This window comes from Pongo pygmaeus, chromosome X, assembly GCF_028885625.2.
Source record: "Pongo pygmaeus isolate AG05252 chromosome X, NHGRI_mPonPyg2-v2.0_pri, whole genome shotgun sequence".
Lineage (NCBI taxonomy): Eukaryota > Metazoa > Chordata > Mammalia > Primates > Hominidae > Pongo > Pongo pygmaeus.
Window position 1 is genome coordinate 143,804,329 of NC_072396.2, and position 23,032 is coordinate 143,827,360.

The following is a 23,032-nucleotide window of genomic DNA, read 5'->3' on the forward strand; positions in this document are numbered from 1 at the left end:
CCCCTTACTACAACAGCTAATTGTCCTGGCATGGATTCACTCCCCTGCTCTGTCTATTTGCACACCATTGGCTGGCAGGACATGCCAAAAACATGTCAAAAGTATCACATGCCCAAATTTTGTACAAGGGAGGCTGGAGCAATAATTTTTCACATTAGGTCTGTGACCTCCTCAATACAGAATCAACTCTGCCCTTCCAGACCTAGTGGGTCTTCCCCACCTTATCCACCTAGAAGTGGCAAGAGTTACACAGAGCACTGTTCAGAGAGTGAAATGATTTGGATGTGTGACCCCTACAAATCTCACGTTGAAACATGACCTCCAATGTTAGAGGTGTTTGGGTCATGTGGGCAGATGCCCCATGAATGCCTTGGTGCCATCCCCATGGTAATGAGTGAGTTTTCACTCTGTGAGTTCACGTGAGATGTGGTTGTTTAAAAGGGCCTGGCACCTCCTCCCTCTCTCTTTTACTCCCTCTCATCATGTGATAAGGCAGCTTTCCCTTTGCCTTCCACCATAATTGTCAACTTCCTGAGGCCTTGCCAGCAGCAAATTCTGGTACTACACTTGTTGCACAGCCCACAGAACCATGAGCTAAATAAACCTCTTTTCTGTATAAATCTTCCAGTCTCAGGAATTCCTGAGGGAAATAGGGAGAATATGGATCTACTAGTCCTAACAGTAATCCACAGCAAATACTGAACAACTACCACTCCTCTCCATGACTTTGACTCACATACTACTCAATGCAAGTGGTTCCACACTGTTCTTGCTTGCACTTTGCAGGTCCTCAGGAGAGGCTGATCTATCTAGCTGACAATTTCTCCGACTTTCAGGAGTCAAATGGTCTAAAGTAGCTCAAGCAGAACCTATGTTCCTGAGAGGTGCTCATTCTTCCCAGACATCAGAACAGTTAATACTTTCTTTTGCATAAATGAAAATATGGTATGCCTGAATTTGCAAATCATCAAGTAGCTTCAACACCAAAGCAGGTATATCCATGGGTTCATACCAACTTAGTACATGTAAATGCTATCTGTATGCATATAGAGAAATTTCAGAGAGTACAATTTAAAAAGCTGTTCATGAACTTTTAAGATTCAAATAACCAGAATTTACACAGGTATGCAGAAAGGGCTTTACCCTTGTTCAATAAAAAACACCTCTAACTGCCTGACTTATGGGTAATACATTTTTATACTTGTGCACTTTTATTTTACCCAGGCAACATGCAAAAGTTGATAACCCTCTTCCCCAAGATACCTGCATGGCTTTCTCTCAGAATTTTACTCAAATATCATCTTCTCAGTAAGTCCATACCTCATCATCATACTCAAAACTACAGCCATTTACCACCACCACTAGCATACATACACATTCCCAGATTTATTTTCCTCCATAGCACTTGTCAGCAGATAACATATCTTTTTTACCTATATATATATTGCTTATTGTATGTCCCTACACACACACATACACACATACACACACACACACGGATGTAAGCCCAGGAGGGCAAAGATCTTTGTTTTATTCATTGCTATATCACTTATACCTAGAACACTGCCTGGCACATAGTAGGTATTCAATAAATATTTGTTGAATTAATGTTAAATGAAAAATCCTTATTTTCAAAGTTGAAATAAAATTTTTCCATACAAGCCATAAGTGTTATTTCAGAATGAACAATCTTTTTCATTCCTTCTTTTTCTGATGCATTTCTGACTTAACATGGTTGTCGTCTTCTTTAGAGAAAGCACTCAAATGCACATTCCAGGACACTTTATTGGGAGGACTCTCATTTTAGCCTCACGTGTAAACAATTTAGTTCTAGTTCACATACAGATGAAACCAGACCTGGAAAGTACTTGTATTAAGTTTGTTTTGCACTGGAACAAAACTCATTAAATCAGACCCAACAATGCAGAATTTGTTTAGCTATCTATGGGAAAAGGGGATGCTGAGTACATAGTAATATTTGCCAACCACACTCACAATAACTGCTTTCAAAAACAATAGGAAAATTTTAAAATATTTTTATTTCTTCATTATGGTAAATCATGAAATCCATAAAATTCTACTAGCTAGAAGTTCATGTCACTTTGTATACTTGAGCATAATAAGTGTCTCTTTTAACCCACTATATAATACTGGCCTTTGGTTCTACTATTCAGAAAACACCTATACCCTGATGCAATTATTGCAAATCTCTGTGCCTTTGAAATGTTGATCACATAATCTAACTTTTGTCAATAGCAGTTCCAATTCCTATACATTTCCCCTTTACTGGTAAGTGAGTTCTTGCCAGTTGTAGTTTTGGCTTTTACATCTGATGTTCTGAAACATGAGAAGACCATATTGCTACAAGACTATGCAGAGCAAGGAAGGTCCAAAACAGCGGGAGTCCACTGTGCATGTCCACCAATGTGCCCCCACTGAAGTTGGCGTGGGGTAGAGTCAGGACCTAGATTCTCTGAAAAAGCTCTTCAGGGGCTTCTGTTCTCTGCCTTACACCACCTCCAATGACAAACACCAGCAAGTTCTTAGAGGAAAGGTCTATTATAAACACTAAATGATTATGCTTAAAAGCTATTATCTTGTTAATAATATCACCCCTAAAACTAAAGTCAGGATCTGGCATTATCATAGACATTTTACAAATGGGAATACTGATATAAAGCACATAAGTGATTTTCTGTTGCACTAAATAAAGGCAAGATAACAGCAAAGTAAGGGGGAAAAACGTGAGTTCTTAAGGCCCAGTCCAGTAGAGGGGACCATTATATCACACACATTGTATGGTTTGATTTCCACTTTAGATTATTCCCAGTAGTAAGCTACAGATAAGAAAGACTAAATAGGCTAATCTGCACCTAACCAGGAAGTATACCTGCATAAGAATGTAGCTGCATAACGCCAGTTCATTTATTTGGGCAATATTTATAAATGGTCTGCTATGTACCTTAGAAGTAAAGGATATTAGGATCATTATGAATCATCATTGAAAATCAGTCTGCAATCACAGTGGGAAAATGTAAGAGATGAAAAAAAGGAGATGCAAAGAAGAAGTGATACTGCTCAATCACACAGTTGTAAGTGCTAGAGATGGGATTGGATCCCAGAAACATAAGAGTCATCATTCATGACTCCTGTCTCCCGCTTAAGTAAATGAGATATCATTGTACCACTCATGTTATTATCTGCACAAAACCCAATCTACCCCAATTCCTGGATAGTGTTCTCAAATCTTTAGACATTGTCCATCTTCATTCTTACTCTACCAAGTCTCAGCCTGGACCACTGCATCAGCTTTCTCACTGCCTTCCTAGCCAGACAGAGTTTTTAAAAATGTACATCAGATCACAGGGCTTCCCATCAGGAAACTCTCCAAAGGCTTTCCAATGCATTTGAAATGAAATCCAAACTCTTCATCCTCATACACAAAAGTACACCTCAATGCCTTTGTGTGTCAGCTCCTGCCTACCTATTCAGGTACACCTCATGCCTCTCTAGCCATAATGCATGTCATACAGTTATGCCCTTTTACATTTACATTTGCAATACCCTTCCCTCTCTCTCTCCCTTCCTTCCTGCCATTCTTCTCACTTCTTTGTCTTCAAATGAGCTGTTCTCTCTGCTTGAAATTCTCTTTGTCCTCCTCTTTGCCAGGCCAGGTCCTAATTCACTTTTCTGATCCCAGCTGATCTTGCTCCTCAGGGAGCATTCTCTGGTCCTTCAAGGCTGTGTTAGCTGCCCTCCTCTGAGCTTGCACAGTTTCCAGGGCATCTGCTATTACAGCACTGGTCACACTGTATTTGTCTCAATTGACTATTTGCTTGTCTGTCTTCCCCACTACACTGTGAGCCCTGCAAGGGCAGGGACAATCTGTAGCTTGGTCACATTTTTCCAACACCTACAATCAAGCTTGACAGAGAGCTAGCACCCAATACGTGTTCCTTGAATGAATAAACGGTATGAATGGAACTATCCTGAAATTTCTGTGTGGCAACATCTGGGAAGTATCTGTGACAGCACATTTACTTTCATGCAACTGCTGGAGACAAAGCAGAAAGTCAACATGAATGATATAGTTGGAAGTCAGAAATGAGTTGTGTTTTGCCTGATTACACCCTACACTGCCAAGAATGGCATTATCTGTTAAATATCAATGTTCTTTTTGACTTAATAAAAATTCACGGCCTACTAATAATAGCCATAAAACTATGTACTTTCACATGAATAAAGTTGATTAAGGCGCTTTCTGGAATAGTTGTGTCTTACTGCTAAATAATGCATATTCTGAATAGTTAAGAAGTTATCCCTCTTTCTTGTTACTAATAAAAAAATCATGGCTGCAGACACATATATGGATTTCTGATCATGGAGTCCACAATTAACAAAACCCTGAGGCCTCTAATCTTAGCAGAAAAAAAAAAAAGCCTTCTACTTAAAATCTAATGGGTTTCATTCATTTATAATGATAGTATCCTGAAGTTTTGTTCACAATCAGCATTTCATCAAGTGCATTAAGTTACCATTGAGCCTACCTGTTTTTCATGTATTTCTTCCTACCAGGGAACCTCCTTGTTAATGCACAGAAAAACTGCATTTTCAATATTTCTGCTTAAAAATTGGAATCAATGGGACTGTCCACTGAAATGAGAGTGGCATAATTCAGGATACGCCAGGACTATCCATGTAACTAAGGTGACTCACTACTCTGGGAATAATGTACTTCCTTCCGTTCTCTAAGTAAGCCATGTTCTTGCTCATCTCCTAGCTTCTACATGTGCTGTCCCCACTTTCCAGGACACTCTTATTCCTCCTCATCAACTGACAAATTCTTACTCATCCTTCAGGTGTCAAGTTAATGATCACACTTGCTACCACCACCCAACTATGTCAGCTCCCTCTCCTATGAGCTTCCCTAGTTCTCTGTGTTTCCCAGGCAAGGCACTGCTTCCTTTTTATTTCTCCCACTATCAGCTCTGTAAGAGCAAGAATAGAGACTCTTCCTCATCTGTGTTTCACCAGTGCCTGGGCCTGCCATAATGCTTGATGCTCTTTGAATGAATGGAGTCCAGATTCTTAAGCATGTGTCTCTAAAGTATTGTCTATCACCTGAAAATAAATATATCTGCAGGCTTTCTGCCCACCAATATATTAAGGATTGAGGGCGTTTATTACAAACGACAATCCCTTTGGGAGATTTCTATTTCTGGAACATTATAAAGAGGTTGGAGACAGTTCAGGAGAAGGTAGGGGGCATGAAAACAAAGCTTAGGAGCCAAAACATGGAGTGGGAAATCTGTGCCCTGATATAAAAACAGCACTCACAGCACTAGCTGCACAACTCAAAGCCACACACAGCTCTTCAGAGGTGGCAGGGAGGAGACAGCATTCACAGTGGAAATTCAGAGGGACTTACTCAAATCGAAACTAAAGTCAAGGCCTGGATATTTCCTCTATTTGATGCCAAGTATTCAACAAATGTTTCTCCCACTCCCCAAAAAGAGTTAAAAACAAAAAACCTGATTGCTTCATATTTAAAACTAATTTGTGCTCCTAAACATGAGCTATGTTTCAAATATAAAAGAAGCAGATAAAAACAAATAAAAATGTTGAATTATTCCAAGACTAACTGTGAAGTTAAATTTTTCCAAATGACAGAGTGAGTCAAATTTCTCTTCAAACATTTATTGCATTTGCCTTATGAGCCAGGCTTTGTCCTAAGTACTATTCAGAAATTAATAACTTGGTCCCTGCACTCAACAAGTTTACAGTATAGTGGGAGACACATACAAACGGGAATGGAAATAAATGGTAAAGGGCAAAAATGCAAGGATGAAGGATCATAGAGGCTATCACAGAGGAAGTTCATTGTTTCCACACACACACACAAAATCACTATAAAAAAGTAACATAATAGACCCAAGAGGACCTTAAAAAGTCCTATTTACTCTACTCATGGTTCTCAAACTTGCAAGTCATTTGGATTCATGCCTCAATTCTCCAGTACCCTAAAAATTTGCATTCTTCCTTTATTTTATTCACCATGTTATTTTAATAATCTTAGACTAAAGATTGAGAAAATAAATTGAGTATTTTAAAACAATTTATCCCATCAATTAAAAAAAGATCTATACCCAAGTTCATAACAGCATTATTCACAAGAGTCAGAAGATGAAAGCAACCCAAGTGTCCCTCCGTGCATGAATGGATAAGCCAAATGTGGTCTATATATACAATGTAATATTATTCAGCCTGAAAAAGGAAAGAAATTCCCACACACACTACAACATGGATGAGCCTCAAGGGTCATCTTTTCCTTATAAATCACCCAATCTCAGGTGTCTCTTTATAGCAATGCTAAATGAAATAAGTCAGTCACAAAATGACAAATAGCTATAGTTCCACTTATATAAGGTAGCTAAAGTAGTCAAACCCATAGAAACAAAGTAGAATGGTGGTTGCAAGGGACTGGGGTAACGGGGAAATGGGGAATTGTTTAATGTGTACACGGTTTCACTTTTGTGAGATAAAAACGTTCTGAAGACTGGTTGCACAACCAGTCTTCAGATTATATACTTCAGTTAAATACTTAACACTACTGATCTATACACATAAAAATAGTTAAGATGGTAAATTTTATGTTATGTGTATTTTACCACAATTAAAAGTAAAAATAAAATTTTCAAGAGGGATCATGTTATAATGCTACATGGTGTATTGTCCTGAAGCTCTACTCCAAGAAAACATGATTGGGGTACACAAAGGCCCCAAATGTGAGAAAATGCAATACTTCAGTTCTTTTAGTCATGAATAAATACATTGTGATGAGAGGGATTAACATATTTTTAAAACCTGTTCTTGCCTTTGTGGGGAAAACAATACAAGCAAACTTATTTAGGTCACAGCAGTTACTGTAAACATCCTAAGAAAAGCTTATTAATAACAGCCACCCACAAAGGACCTGGTTTCAACCAAAGAATGCCATGGCGTCAGTGAAAGGAAGGCTGGGGAAGAATTGTCCTGCATTTTAGAAATAAGAATGTTAGCATCTTTCTGTAGTTCAACTTGGATTTAGAAATCACAAATATGGCCAATTATTTTAAACAAGGAGATTGAACTAGGTAGTGTCTGAAGGACCTTCTGGCTCTAAACCATAATAATTGGTTGCTCGTTTGATAAAAGAAAAAAAAAAAAAAAACAGAAAAATACCCTAAACATTTATGTCAATCCTTGACTCTGCTACCAGTAGAGTAACAGAGGCCACCTGCCTGAATCTGTTACTGTGTCAATGTGGAAATGTACTGGGCTAGGCCCCTGCCACTAACTTGTTCTATGACCTTGGGCAAGTCATTGCCTCTCTGCGGGCCTAATTCTTCTACTCTGTAGTGGGAAGTTTAGACCAAACGATGATGAAGGTCCCTTCCAGCCATTATAGCCTATGATTAAGGATCTGTGGAGCATGGTGATTAAGGCTGCAGAACAAGGTGAATATACTTAATACCATAGAACTGGATACCATAGAATTGGCCATAAAATGGTCAGTTTTATGTTGTATATTTTGCCACAGTAAATATATTTCAAATAATTAAAATAAAAAAGATAATAATCTGAGAAGCAAGACAGCCACTCTGAGCAACAGTTTCTAATTAGAATAGCAGGAAACAAATGCCTCAATAAGAGGCCTCTAGGCTTGGTTTTTATTTCTTTCTTTTTAATCAAGTAGTCCTTCATGCCCAAAGAAACATGCAAGTACACTAAAGATGATGCTATTAAAAGAAAGACTTTTCATAAAACAATAACTCTTTCAATATTGTAACTACCTCCACATTTGGCATTTGAGTTAGATTTGTATATATAGTTTTTATACATTGAGTCTCCCCTATATACAATATGGTCAAGAGGGATGCACTCTGGACCAAATCTCACTCTCAGCAGAGCAACTACTCTCATTTCTTCCAGCCATGTAAAACAAGCAACTCAACTCTGGCTCAAAGGCAGGGAAATAAGTTTATTATCTTCTGCCAGGATTTTCAGATCCTGGGGAGATGCCTCTGCACTAAAAATCAATACAAGATTTTTCAAGGTATTCAGTTTTGTCACTTGTTCGCAGACAATGGCCTCAGAAAAGAAGATGAACTGCCTTACTTCCTTTTCCTCCCTTTTTCTGCATGCTGCCCTTTAAAGACATGCTCTTTGTGCCATAAATTCAAAGGTTGCTTTTATGTCCAGTGGGGTGGAGGGAGGAAGCTCGGTGTGTTTTAAACAGTGAAATCTGTCAAAGTCCCAAAGGCTCTTGTGATACAAATCAGGTCATCCTATACAGCCTGAACCCCCAATTCCACAGAGGAAATAAAAACCATTTATAACTCAAAGTAACTAGCAGTAATAGGTCAATGCACTTGATTGGTCATGAACCAATTACAGAGACACTGCTTGGTGCCTCAAGGATGAGAAGGGGTGGGGGTGCACCTAGGCCCAGCCCAACACTCACACTCCTGCTTCCACCTCCCATCACCACCTGCTGCCAGATACAGGCAGAAAAACTATGTCCAAGGAAAAGGGGAATTACCTTGTCCACCCTGTGTCATCCTGCTCTAGACTGGCAGAGAAATGTCTTGGAAGTCCCACTCCCACCCCCTTATCCCACCAGTTTAAGATCCACTGAGGTTCAAGCTATCATAAGGGTCAAAATATTTGGACACTGACCTCTGCTATTCTAACAGCTGTGCTAGGATTGCCATCTCTGAATGGCATGCCAGAAGCTCCCTCCCAGCCCCGCCCTCTCTGTGAGAGCCAAGGCTTTGAAATTCTCCTGCTTCCCTACATTCTCCTAAAGGGAGACCATCAAGGGAAACAATTGAGGCAAGACTGGCAATAAGATAGAAAAAAGCAAAAAAAGAGAGAAAGAAGGCTTCCAAGTAGAACATTTCTATGTGGAAGATGAATAGGGCCGAGAAGGTCTTTAAGGTTGCTTAATTCAACCCATGAGGACACTGTGAACTCAAAACATACAGTTGACAACAATGCTGGTCCTAGACTTCAGGGCTCCACCTCACGTACCATTTTTGGAGTGGCTGACTCCTTTCAGAATCTGCTCAAAGCAATGGAGCCTGCTCACCAGAAAAATTGACATTGATACATAATTTCTAAGGGAGTCCTGTGATTGTCTCTAGGACAATGTTTCCCCAACTAGCCTGATGATAAGAATCACCAGGACACCTGCTTACAAGTCAGATTACCAGCTCTTTTCCTAAAATTCTAATTCAGTAGGTCAGCGGGAGGGTTTCTGCTTTGTTTTGTTTAGAAAAAACAAATAAACAAACCCTACAGGTGATTCTTTAGGCAAGCTTGAGAAACACTGCCCAGAGGCAGTAGGTCCCTAAACCAACTGTGCATTAGAACCACTTGAGGAGCTTAATAAAAAATGTGGCTTTCTAAGGCTCATGCCCAGATATACTGAATCAAATTCTCATGGTCGGAGGTATATGTGGTTAGAGGTGATGCTGATGCCCAAGCTGGTCCAGGAACCACAGCTTCAGTGGTTCCTGAACCACAAATAAGCAACCCATGTATGACTCCATCCAGCTTGACTCATTAGTAATTTGGCTTGGCCAGAGCCTGATGGCTATGATGGGCACCAGATCACTCACTGCTTGACATACCACCAACATGGAACAGAGTGCTTCATGCACTGAAAGTCTGTTTCCCTAAGGAAACTTGCAAAATATGCTTGTATTATCCATGAAGGCTGGGATAGTTATCTGTTCTGCTCACTGCTGTATTCTCAGTGTCTAAGAAAGCAGATGGCACATAGAAGGTTCAATACATATTTATCGAGTAAATTAACAGATGAATTAATTTACACATGCATTAAAATAACTGAAATCACTTAAGTTGGGGTATGACTGTCCAATGCATGTGTGAATCTGTAGATTTATTTCTATCACCAAGAAACCCTCTATCAAGAGTCCTCTAACTTGAAAAACCAATATGAAAATCACTACTATTTCAGTAATATTATCAGTATCATCATTGACCAAATTCTACGTAGATAGCCCATTATGAAGTAGCAATTGTATCCTAAATTAAATTAGCAAAATTAAATCCAGCAGGATTATTGCTGTCAGTCTAAGGGCTTTTGGTATAGAGTTTCAAAGGTAAAGGAGCATTTACAGAAACCTAGGATGGATGATAAGCATTGTCATTATGTAACACATTTAGTGAGCACTTGCTTTGTGAAAAGGATCCTTGAAGACATTCCAGTCTATTCAGAGAGATAAGACATAAGCAGATGAGAAGTTAACCATGAGATACACCCAAAGTAGCCAATGGAGATTGCCAGATGGGTGACATAGAAGCCCTGTACAGGAAGTAAGCAGTCAGTGCCTGCTGGGAGGGAGGAAGAAAGGCTTCATGGAGGATGGAGATTTAGCTTGGACTTGAAGCATCATATAATATAAAAATAATAAGTAGTTCACATTAGATCAAGGAATGAGGGAGCAGAAAACTCAGTTTGAAGACAATCAATAAGTAATATTTCATTAATATTATTTTTATTATTATATCATTAATATAATTATGTATTTCCACTATAGATAAAAACAGAAAATATGACTAAACACTATAAATTTCTATAAGCCAACCACCCAGAGATTCCTTTTGGTGTATATTCTTTCAAGATTTACTCTTAGCATATTTGTTGTGTATCTATTTACATATGTGCATAGTTGTCTATGTGTATTTAATTTAGTATTTACAGATTTATACACATATATACATAGTCCCATATGGGCACATATTCATATATGTACTTTTACAAAATACTAATCATGCTTGTGGTGTCCAGTGAGAAGGATCTCAAGGAGATGCAGGAAAAATGTTCACACCCCAGGCACAAATCACCATCTCTCCTTGGTTATCCCTAAGTCCACACCTAGTATACACACTGAAAATGATGGTGCAAATTATTTAACGACATAAAATAACATTCTAACACGCTGAGGGAAAAAAAGGAAGTTATTGTGTATGTGCCTGATCCCACATACACACTTAAAGATAATCAGCCATGTCTATGTATTAAAATATGCAGAGAAAAAGGACTAGAAGCAAAGCCTCAAAAAGTTAACTTGGTAGTGGAACCTTGGGTGATATTTTCTTCTCTACGCTTTTATGATGTTCCAAATTGTCTCCGGTAAACATGCATTATTTTGTAATCTGAAAAAAATCAATGTAATAAAACATAAGCAATATAAAAACACACACATAAATTCAAATCTGCCTGTGAGCGTCCTGCTCAAGATGCATCTTCGGTTTTTGAGCAGCTAAAGTCAAATTAGCATTAACAAGAAGACAGAAAAAGCAAAGCTCTTCTTGTGTTGGTCAAGCCCTGACTTCAAGGCTCTTGGCCTTCTATGCCTGCCTTTGAGGTGTCTAGCGGGTGGGTCAGGTGTACGGAAAGCAAGAAAGCCTTGATAGGTGTCGCTGAGGGAGGAGGGCGCGCCTCCCTGAGCCCCGCCCAGCCACCACCAGCGCTGCTCTGACCGCCACCATCTTAACGCTGCTTCCCCACAGGCTGCAACGTGCCCGCGGTCTAGACTGCGAGGCCGCGGGCTGCTCCGGAGCGCGCAGTATCTTCCCCCGGACTGTGGCCACCCGCACCGCCAGCCACGGAGCCCTGGCCCGGGCCCGCGGTTCCCTTTGCGACGCCTCCCCGTGAGTCGACTGGGCAGTGGGTACCGAGGACAAACAAACAGAAACCCCCACTGCCCACCGCCGCTGCCGCCGCCAGGAAGGCGCTTTGTCATGCCCGGAGCCGGCGCCGGGCAGCTCTTTGCCAAGTTTCACCTTCGGTGACACAACTTTTCCGTGTTTCTTTTTTAGGCAGCTGCCACATCACGAGGCTAATGAGCACACTAAGGTTTGTAATAAACCTGCCTGCCAGATACACAGGAACTGAGGGAGGCTGGTTGACCAGACCTTTCAGCGCGATCGTCGGGTTCCCAGCTAGCCGAAAAACAAATGTTCCCTGGAATGAGAGCATCTAGGAGCACCTTGTCCTGTTTCCAAGAGAATGGCTCACATTGTTCCCAGAGCTCCGAAAATCACTCACAAATTCAAGAGCTCTTGGAAGGCTTAATGTTCAATAGACCCCCCAAGGGGAGAGGCAAGCACCCACACAGAGAATCAAAGGCAAAATAAGCAGGTCAATTCTCAATACTTTCAAAGTCACCATTGAAAGAAGATTCTGAAAATATCTATGGGCATATTCAAGAACTGCACTCAGCCTGTCTTCTTTAGGTTGTTTACTTCTACTTTTAAGAGCTAGATAAATATTTTAAGAACCCTAGCTATTTACTAACCCTCAACTCCAGAACAGTAACAAATGCTACCTACATTATTTGGAGCAAGTTTTGAGAACTGGGTTTCCTGTTTGTTATTAAATTTACCTATAGCCATGCAATACACTCATCACTGTGAATTATTACCATTGAGCAACAGTTCTACAATACAGATAAACACTACATGATTCCCAACTTCGAGAACTATAATTAATATGCTTGTTCAAGGCGTTGTGTCTCTGTTAACAAGATATATTTTTGGAAATATTATCTAACTGAAGGCAGCATAAATAGTATACAAAATAAAGCTTGCACTTTTTTATTTTTCCATTTAAAATGAGTTATGTAAGTAGTGAAAAACCTCTTCTGTGGAGCTACACTTTGTTGTGGGGGGTGGATTTCTTTCATCACGATTAATATAGCTATCAAAGGAAAAAATCCAGAAATGAAAATCAATGAGCTCAGCACACCCTGCGGAGCCCCATTCATTTAATAAAAACCACTGACATTTGTTAACAAGAAAAGGAGGGAGGGAAAGAAGGAGAGTCGGAGGAAGAACGGGATAGGGTTGAGAGACAAAGAGAAGGGAAATGAGACATATGATTCTGATGGGAGACAGACTGAAAGCATATACCATGTAATGAAAACTAAAATAAACAAGTGGAGTTTTTACTCAACAGTGAATTAAGAGGATGTATAATCTTGAAGACACAGGTGAAACAAGGTCCCAGATGCAGTTGCAAAAGAAAGTACCATTGTTTTTAAACCAATATGAAAGCCAAAGTCACCTGGCCAATGAAAGCCACAGTCACGGGGCCAATGTCCTGTAGCAGTGGTTCAAGAGGATGGCCAAGTGAAGTGAGATGTACATCGGAAAGTGAAAAGTCAGAATGTCCCAGGCCAGAGAAGAAGGAAAGGGCATCCCGGCACAGCACCTGATAGAGAAAAGTCACTCAAAAAATGTTCAGATGTTTGTTTAACTGAACAAAGACCACAGCCCTGGAGCAACCATGCATTTAGTATAGGCACACTCCTCCTAATTATGTCCAATTTGGTGAATGAAAGTAATTTTGTCTTTGCGCAAACCTGCATTAGAAAGACTCAGCTGTGCTGCCTAGGAAGGGAGTATGATATAGTGGTTAGTGGTTAGGAGGTAGATTTGGAGTCAGTCAAATCTGGTCAAATCCTCACTTCACCATCTTGTTAGCTGAGTGACCTAAGGATGGCCTCGGTCTCAGTTTCTTCATCTGTCACACTGGAAGAATAGTGTGGACATTCATTCTCCATACATTGAATGTCCATATATTGTTATGAAGATTTCATGAGATATTTCATGTCAACTCCCCGGCCTATAGTCAGTGCTCAGAAAATACTATTATTTTTAGGACACCAGTCAAAATTATTTCTCCCACGTATCTAGGTGTTAGAAAGTCAACCACTAACTATTGAATTCTTTGAGTGAAAGCTCTACCCCAGGCAATCTTTAGATAGAATGTAAATATCCCTAGGTATTTATCAGATTAAGCCACCAGGAGGCTCTGAAAAAGTCTTTCTCTATCACAGTGCCTTCTGATATGACAACAAAACAGGAAGTGAGCAGGGCATAGGACCAATGAGTTTTCAGAGGTGCATGGCATATGCATTCATCGTTTATTGATTACTACAAGGCCAAGCACTGTGTTAGTAATTTGCAAACCACTAGCGGTGTGACTTCATATAAGCTACATGATCTCCATGAACTTCAATTTTCTCATCTCTAAAGCCTGTATGTACTAAGAGCTACTGTACTTCATTTGGCTGTCAGGATTAAATTAGATATATGTAAAAATAATGTTTCCCTAGTAAATAGTAACTGCTCAATAATTTAGAGGCTACTATTATAAAGACAGCCATGTACATTATTGCTATTTGCTATTAAAGGATGAATAAAACATACCTCTGCTTAAAGAATTTCCCTATCTTTCCTAGGTCATTCAACAACTACTCCTAGAAGACTAACCATGTCCAAGATTCTATTGAATGCCCCAGTGTGGGGCAGGGTGGGAGTCTTCCAAGAAACCAGAGGACAAGACAAGAAGGGTTATCAACAGGGGATGAAGAGTGTTGGATGGGGAGGTGGCTAGGTATGTCAGAAACCAAAGAGTGCATACAGGAAAAACTAATAGATGACGGCAGAAATAAAAATAGGAGGTCAGGAGCGGTGGCTCACGCCTGTAATCCCAGCACTTTGGGAGGCCGAGGCGGGTGGATCGTTTGAGGTCAGGAGTTCAAGACCAGCTTGGCCAACATGGTGAAACCCCATCTCTACTAAAAACATAAAAAAATTGGCCGGGCAGTGGTGGCACGCGCCTGTAATCCCAGCTACTAGGAAGGCTGGGGCAGGAGAATCACTTGAACCCGGGAGGCGGAGGTTGCACTGAGTGGAGATCGTGCCACTGCACTCCAGTCTGGGTGACAGATTGAGACCCTATCTCAAAAAAAAACAAAAACAAAAACAAAAAAGAATAAAATAAGAGTTGACTTTATGTGAGGGGAATGACTAGAAAAGGGCATGAGAGAACTTTCTGGGGTGACAAGAATGTTCTGTATCTTGACTTTGGTGTTGATTTTACGGATGTAAATATTTATCAAAAATCATTGAGATGCACACTTAAGATCTGTACATGTTACTACAGGTAAATTTCAATTACAAAAAAAGGAAATTGAGTTTTACTGTTTTTCTTTTCTAATTTGGCCTTTGACTAGGCCTGCCTTTCACCAGAAGATTCTTTTCTTTCTTCCCAGCCCTACTTACAGGAACCACAAAAAAAAGGACAGACATGTACAACTAGGGATTCCTTTAGGCCAAAGAGTGATTGTCCAGACCAAATCTGATGTCTCTGCAGGCAGGCCAAGCAAGCAACTTAGCTCTGAACAGCCCTATTGTACTCCCTAGAATGTCAACTACAACCCTACACCAGCAGAAGCCTTTGCCTGTGGGGAAGGTCATTAGCCAGTGACACTAGTACTATTTCCATTTGAAAATCAATGCTAAAAGTAATTTCAAAGGGCAAAGGCAAGAATAGCCATGAGAACTGCTTTACAGTAATCACAATAAACAATCATTGTAATTTAGACTTAATATTTACTACAACTCAGATCCCTTAATATAATAGTCCTTCATATGTCCATTGTGCCCTAAGAATCAATAATTTATTTCTTTTCTAATAACCCCCCCCCCCATTTTCAGAATTAATACTCTGGAAAACACTGCTTTAAAGGAAAAAAATGGCCATCCAATTCAAGGAGAAATCGGATCTGAGGCCTGGAGGGGTGGTCATAATGACTACTAAATATTATTTCACTTCTTTAGGAAATTAATGCATTTACCTGGAAACCCACACTCTTAGGAAATGTTTCATCAATATATGACATTCAAAAAAGTGATAAAATGCCATGTTAAAAAATGTCAGAAATAAGATTCAACTAAGTTTGTAGAGCTGGTATATTACAAAGAGATAACCTACGTTTCAAGTTGATGAAAACTAACTAAGATGACCCACATTACACAGGACAATGAGCCTGAAATCCACTCTTCAGCCTGTGCTGATATATCATGGTGATGATGTGTCTTCTTGATAGGGAAACATAAATCAGTGACTGCAGAAAATGAGTTATGCAGACATTTGTGTTCTGTACTAATTGCTAAAACTACATTATGTGCCTAGTCTTCACATTTCAAAGATAATGTTAAGCTGAGCAAGGTAATAGACATGTAGGATCCCCTTCATCCACTCTACTTTAATGCACATGGTTTTCCCCCCTCCTTCAATTGCTTAATCTTGACAATTATTGTCCATTCTTTTCAAATTTCTCAACTCCAAAAATATAAGTCATACTGAAGCAGACACTAGAAAGCCTTTTTATTGGATATATTTGAAGAACTGCAACACATTCTGGTTGTTCTATGTTGATTGTAATTCCCAGAATAAGAAGTTGATTTGGACATAAAACAGCACAGCTGCAAAGAGACCTGGAACGCTGTTTCATATCCTTACTCGCCGCCTTACAAATCAGCCCTCTGGCTTATCCAATTCTGATTCAAATTCTCTCCCTGATTCCAATTCTCTCCCCAGTCCTGACCCTGTCCTCGAAGCCACCCATAAAATCTCCCTGCTGTGGGCATCGACCTCAACTCCTTCCTTCACCCCACAGCTCACCCTCTGCTTCTTACCCAGGCCCCAATTCAACATCCATTCCCACTCCAACCTCACCCACATCTCCAGACCTAGGACACATACTAACCCCTTTAAATTATTTGAACTGTGCTGAAAAGAGGCTTAGAAGAAGCAGTACTAAGCTAGAGAAAAGATACAGTACCCCTAACCCATGCCCCAACTTGGTCCCCCTTCTAGCTTTAGCCTTTGTCAATAAAGAAGCTACATGCTGCTACAAATAATTATGAAGAGGATTTGGATATAATGTGTGCTCATTTTCTCCACCTATCCCCAAGAACAGACCAATATTTCTGATTAGAGATCTCCCTGGTCACACCTCCTTAGCAAGGCTGTGATCACCTCCTTCGGCACAGAAGAGACCGTGTGGCTTATGACACTGTATGTAAAACCATGGGACCATGATGTCAGAGTGAAAAAAACAAGTCCCTACATGAGTAATAGACAGATGATCATTGTTACTTTTTAATAAGAGGTCACCAACCTCATAATTTCTTGTCGGTAAAATACCTCTAAACATCTGCTTTTGCCTGGCCCAAGTCTGAGAAAGACACTTGATGAAACCTATTATAGTAAACCACAACGATCAAGATGATCTTTTGGAAGGCATTCAGGACTCAAGCCTAGATATGCTGGCTGCATGACCACAATGCCCTGTCCTTCTTAAACAGGATAGGGTAGAAAGACAAATTGGAAAGGGTCAGGAAGTGAACAAAACACGAACTGTGGTGTAAATGCATGGGGCCACTACAATCCATTGCAACAGCAGCTGTACAAGTGGCTGGCTTCTTGGGCTATGCATGGAATTGTCCTCCATTGTCCAGCAGCCAGCATGAGCCCAGCCTGACAACAGTGCTGTCTCACCAAGAGAACCCACAGCCCACAGAGCCTTGAAACTTGCCTGGATATGGTGGCTGTTAAGCTAAGCACAAAGGAAAGGGTTGTTGGAAAGAACACACCCAACTCCAAACATGTAGCCACAAACCTAAAGACAGTTTTGAAAGCGAGAATTAGCTAGCATTTTTACTTAATCCAAAAAAGATTTGGTTTTATCTATAGCAGCCTACAAGATTTCCGATGCCACAGGAAAACTGTTGCAACAAACCAGAAACAGCCTTAACTGAGTGCTTTTCCAACAGAAGACTGCTGAAAAGATCTTATGTGACAAGGTAGACAAGAGTGAGTCAAAGCTAAGAGAATATCTGCTTGAACAAACAAATATTATACTTTCTTCTTCCCTGAAATGGAAACAGATCCTCCGGTCCAAGAGCCGCGTGACTCAAACTATATACACATCTGCCAATTTTAAAGTTTATACAAAGCATAAATAAATACACAAAAGGCAACTGGCTGCACAAGAGGCCTTTTTAATAGTTTCAAACAGAATCAAGGTCCCCGCCCCCTTTCCAAAGAGAACAGCCTATCTTGTCTGGCTACGTTTTTGAAAAGGTTATGAAAAAGATCAGTGTCCATCACTGGTCTTAACCTCAGTGAGTTGAAGAAAATGTCATTTAAAAAGACAATCAGCAATTTATGTACTCTTAAGGCCATATTTCACTCAGCAGCACAAAATAATTTACTGGAAACCTACTACCTGTGCTTTAAAAGCTCTGGAAACACTGTACTCTATAATAATTGATGTAGTTATGATACACTGTGGGTATGAGCCCTAACTGATGGGGGTGGGAGGCTGAATTTAAATGAGCAGTAGACTCTGAAAACAGATTACGAAATTCATTCAAACTGTTACTAAATTATTTGATTTCATCCAATCATCTGTCACACCACTGTTCAAAATTAAATGTGTGTATATTCAAGGTATCTATGAAATGCTTGATCCTATATCTCGCTATGTTACAAAGAATATGCCAATTAGTTTTTCAGCTTAAAAAATTAAAGATGACCTATATATAGGAAATTTGTAAGTAAGGAAAACTCTTCAGAAATATGGTTAACATATATAAACTCTATTGATTAAAAGATAAGTAGACCTTGTACCTTTCATCTCTAATATAAAAAGTAGTCTTTAAAATTTAGTCACATAAGACTTTTCATATACTTGAAAGAAGAAAATACTAATGGCTACTACACACTTACTATTTTGAAAATGCTCTAAATTCAACAACGAACAGAAAGGCTGAAATGGCAATCCTGCTCTTAGCAGCCAAAAGCTTCCCATCTTCTCAGGGAAGTAAACTCCCTTCTTAAAAGTTGCCTTGTAAAATTAATTTATTCTAATTACAGCCATAATTTCAAGTGCTAATTACACAATTCCTACAGAGGTATGTGGTTTCAAATGTGGTGAGTCAACACAAGAAAATGTTATGACACATGCCTAGTACAAATTTGTATTATTGAATTACAGAAACCTGTCCTGTTTCCAGATGCGTTAATCCATTCTGGACAACTGCAAATTATATTCCTAAAACAGAAACTCATTTTCTGTGAATGAATTTGGTTTCAGGGTCTCCCAACGGTAGCCTGAAATAAATCTGAAGTAACCACCTGATGGAAATCAGGAACCAAAGTTCCAGAAACAAACGAGAAATACTCCCAGATTCAACAGGGGAATGACGTGCCTAGATCAATCTGGTGCTACATTCTTTAATTACATTTACTTCTCTGGGCTCTCAGTGGAAAACAAAACGATTTAATGACGCTGAAGTCATTTTCCTTTATCATATAAATGCCTGTTTGAGATTCAACAATTAGGAGAGCTCTGGAAACCTACAGCTGTCGTTCTACTTTCCAAAGTTACTCTTTCACTTGGGATTGAATGCTAGCCTTGAGCCAGACCGGGGGCAACAATGACCCGTATGACAACTGATCTAACCCCTCCATAAACTTCCGGAACCTGGAACCTTCAGTCACCCTTTCGCCTAGTTGGGGAAGAAACGGATCCACTTAGAAACAAGGATAAAGGCCTTGAGCTGAAGACTTTGACAACTTTCCGCGGGGGAGGGTTGGTGCTGCCCTAGAATCTCCCGGGAAAGAAAGCTCTGAGAGATGGGGAGAGGCGAGAAGGAGGACAGGAGAACAAGGAATAGAGAAAGGAGTGGGAGTGAAGGGGGCCTGAGGGCTCAGGGAGGAATTGGGGCCCCCATGAACAAAAGCTGGGACTCCCCGTGCTGCAACCTGACTTCTGCAGTGGGGACTCAGCGTGGGTCGCTGCGGTCCAGTGTGCTTGGGGCCCTCAGGGCTAGTCCAGCCCACCCCAGCGTCTGCTCCGTGGCCATTCCGGACACTTGCACCTAAGGCACCTGCTGTTCCCCACTGCTCTTCCACATTCCCTCTCTGTGCCTCTCCGAATCCCGGTCTCCAAGGCCGCTGTCTCCAGTTTACATTCTGGAGCTAATTCCGGTCCTGAGAAAGGCAACCGCTAGAACCAGCGCGGGGGCGGGGGGGGGGGGCGTCCCTTTCCTTTGCCTTAGTTCTCCCCAGCCTGAGCACCGCTTTGCTGCGCCTCCCCAACCCGCCGATGGGAGGCCCTGGGCAGAGGCGCGCACTCCAGAGGGACCAGTGGTCGGGTGCCCCGGGCGCGGTGGCTGAACCCCAGCAAACAGAGGAAGAGGACTGCCCCCTCCCGCGGAGGCCCACTCACGCTGGGCACTAGTGGCAAGGGGACAACAGCCTTTGTTCTCCTGGGGCTTGGCGAGGCTGTGCTGCCAAAGCGCAGCGCGGGCGGCGCCAGGGCACCAGGATTGCTCACTTTTGCACGCGGCGTGTCGAAGGGTGCAAACTCCTGCCTTCCCGGAGGGTTGGGGTGGATAAGGAGTTTGGGATTAGGAGGTGTATGGGGTGGGGGGGAAGGAGGTGGGGGAAAGAAGGGGGGAGGGGTTCTGCGTCTCGACCAGGCTCTTTGTTTGCATTGGGGGCGGGGAGAGGGGGCTGAAGGTGGGTTCAAGCTTGGGTTCTGAGAGCAGGGCAGATTCCTGAGTATGTCACCATGTTGCACGCGCGCAGCACACATATGCACACTCGCGCACACGCACACACATGCACTTATACAGACAGGCGGCCGGCTGTCAGCAGACAGCGCGGTCCCCGGCGCTCCGGGCTGCAGCAGCTTCGTCGCCCGCAGCGCCACCACGGTGCGTCCAGAGGGGGAGTGGAGAAGGCTGGAGGCACTCGAGGGTCGACAATTCCGCGAGGAAGGAGGGAAAGTGGTGCAAACCTAGATCCACCGCCTAGCGACCTCTGCCCCCCGTTTTCTCCCGGGGTCGCAGAGGTCATGGGCAGCTTAGGCTCCGGGAAGAAGGCAAGGAGCCGCCGGAGGGCGGCGCGCACGCGAGGGGGCGAGGGAAACGAAGGAAAGGAAAGCAGGCGGACTCGGCGGGCGGGCTTACCCTTAGAAGCATCTTTCTCCTCTTTGGGCTTGGTCACCTTTCCACTCATAGATCCCAGCTTGCTTGACAAGGTTCGCTCAGAAGACGGAAGTCCTCGCCGAGCGGGCTGGACTTGGGAGAGTGCTTAGGGCGGCAAGTCTCGACCACGAGCTCCCCTCGGTGTGGTTCGGGGCGGAATCCGCTTTTCCCCACCGCTGCCGCCGCCGCCGCCGCCGCTGCTGCCTACGAGAGAGTGGGGAGGAAAGGAAAGGGGTGAAGGAGGAGCCGCCGTCGCCGCCGCCGCGATCCCGAGCGGCCGGCCGCGGGAGGAGCCGCTCGCCGCGCTCAAGAAGTGAAGAGACAAAGCGGCGCGGCGCTTCCTCCGCGCCCCGCGCCCTCAGCTTCTGCCCGCCTGCTGAGAGCCACGCTCACAACCCCCAGGGCGGCCGAGAGGAGCGGCCGGGACTCCCCGGCTTCACTGCCGGCCTCCCTGGGCTCCGCGCGGGCCGCTCGCTGGGAGTTGCCTGGGTGGGCTGCCCGCGCACTGGCAGGCTGCTTTCCCCCGCCTCTCCCAATCCGCTGCGGGCCGCCAACTCGATCAAAATAAAACCCCGAGGAAGGCTTTAAAAAAAATCAAAACAAAGATAAAAATATTCACTTAAAAATAACAAGCCTCCCTGAAAGGGAAATGTTTGAACATGTGATGAGCAACGTGTGAGCCTGTTACACCGCAGAGTCGCGCAGCTTCTCGCCCGCGGGGAATCGGGAGCAGAGGGTCGCCTCTTTTCTTTCTTTCTATTTAATCCATTTCCAGGTTCCTATTATTTTGCCAAAAAGGGGGCCGGAGTTGCTCGCCGGCGGAGGAGTGGGAGACGATGGCCCTTACCTGCTCTCTTTCTCTCTCTCCCTACACCCACACCCCCTCGGAGCTCGCCCGCTCCCTCGCTCGCGCTCTCCTTCCAAAGAACTCTCCGGTCCTAGAGAGCCACGAATCAACACCGCGGCGCATTCTATATAAACGGCAAGGTGTGGGCACGCGGAGGGTGGGGGCTGGCGAAGGCGGGGCCTCACAAAGCCGCCTGCCCGCTGTAGTAAAAGGAGAGCTCGGCAGGGGCGCGCCGACGTCAGCCGCCGGTTGGCAAAACCCCGGCGAGCCCCGCGTAGTGCGGGCGAGCGTGTCTGCAGGGCGTCCCCTGGCCCCTCCGGGGCAGGGAGGGCCCGCGGGTGCCGCTGTAGCGGGCTCCCACCGTTGGCCAAGGAGATGGAAGCCGGGCTCTCCCCCCACCCCGGCCCCTGTAACTCCTCTACTCCTAGCGCCTGCTTTCCCAGGCCCGTGCTGGTCGCCACCTACACTTTGGGGACTCCCCTGTTGGCAACTGCTCGCACCGAGCAGTGGAATCTCAGTCCGGGAGTCGACGACTTTTCGCTTCTGGCTAGCTGTTCAAGTTGAGACAGTCCGGCTCTCAGGGGGGAGAGAAGGGCTCTCTGGGATCTGGGTGTCAGTAGGTCAGAGAGTGAAACTGACCGCGGCGGCTGCCACCTCCCACCCCCACCCCCACCCCCACACGCAGGCCCCTCCTCCTAGGGCTGGTAGCTCTTGTTGGTAAACTGGAAGCAAAGAGTGCCCACCGCCCAGGATGGCCAATCCCAGGCAAACGGGTGAGGTGGGACTGGGGGCGAGTGCTGAAGAGGAATAAGTAGGATTGAAACGTTGCCTGAGAAATACTTGTGACAAAACCCAGAGAAGGTCCCTGAAGATTAGAACTAGAAGGAAAACTGCTCAAGAATTGTTCTACAGAGGGCAGATGGGGAAGGAAAGAGAGAGAGAGGGAAAGAGAGAGAGAGAAAGAGGAAAGAAAGAAAGAAAAAGAAAGAAAGAAAGAAAGAAAGAAAGAAAGAAAGAGGAAGGAAGAAAGAAGGAGGGAGGGAGGGAGAAAGAAAGAAAAGAAAAGAAAGGGAGAGAAAAGGAAGGAAGGGAGGGAGGGAAGGGAAGGGAAGAAAATGAACGAACTAGGGAAGGAGGGTGAGATAGTAGTCAGGAAATAGCCCCTGGGGCGTCCTGGAAAACCTTTTCTGCGATGGCCTTTTTTTGTGCATGCGAGTCCCTGGTAGCCTCGTGCTCTGTTGAGGGACTGGGGTGGTG

General features: G+C 43.1%; 1 protein-coding gene across 7 annotated transcripts in view; it reads right to left on the reverse strand.

The window, feature by feature from the left end:
• FGF13 (fibroblast growth factor 13) overlaps positions 1-23,032 on the reverse strand; it is a 610,237-nt gene that overhangs the window by 570,922 nt on the left and 16,283 nt on the right. Inside the window, exons 1-2 of one of the 7 annotated variants that reach the window (XM_063660862.1) lie at positions 22,241-22,448; positions 20,911-21,132 (exon numbers count right to left, since the gene is read on the reverse strand). In XM_063660862.1, the coding sequence (XP_063516932.1) occupies positions 20,911-20,959 (49 nt within the window). In that variant the 5' untranslated portion in view covers positions 20,960-21,132; positions 22,241-22,448. Of the gene's footprint in view, positions 1-20,910; positions 21,133-21,547; positions 21,567-21,775; positions 22,038-22,240; positions 22,449-23,032 lie in introns of those variants that run through there. The other 6 variants (XM_063660866.1, XM_054472776.2, XM_054472779.2 and 3 more) reach the window with 6 other exon arrangements.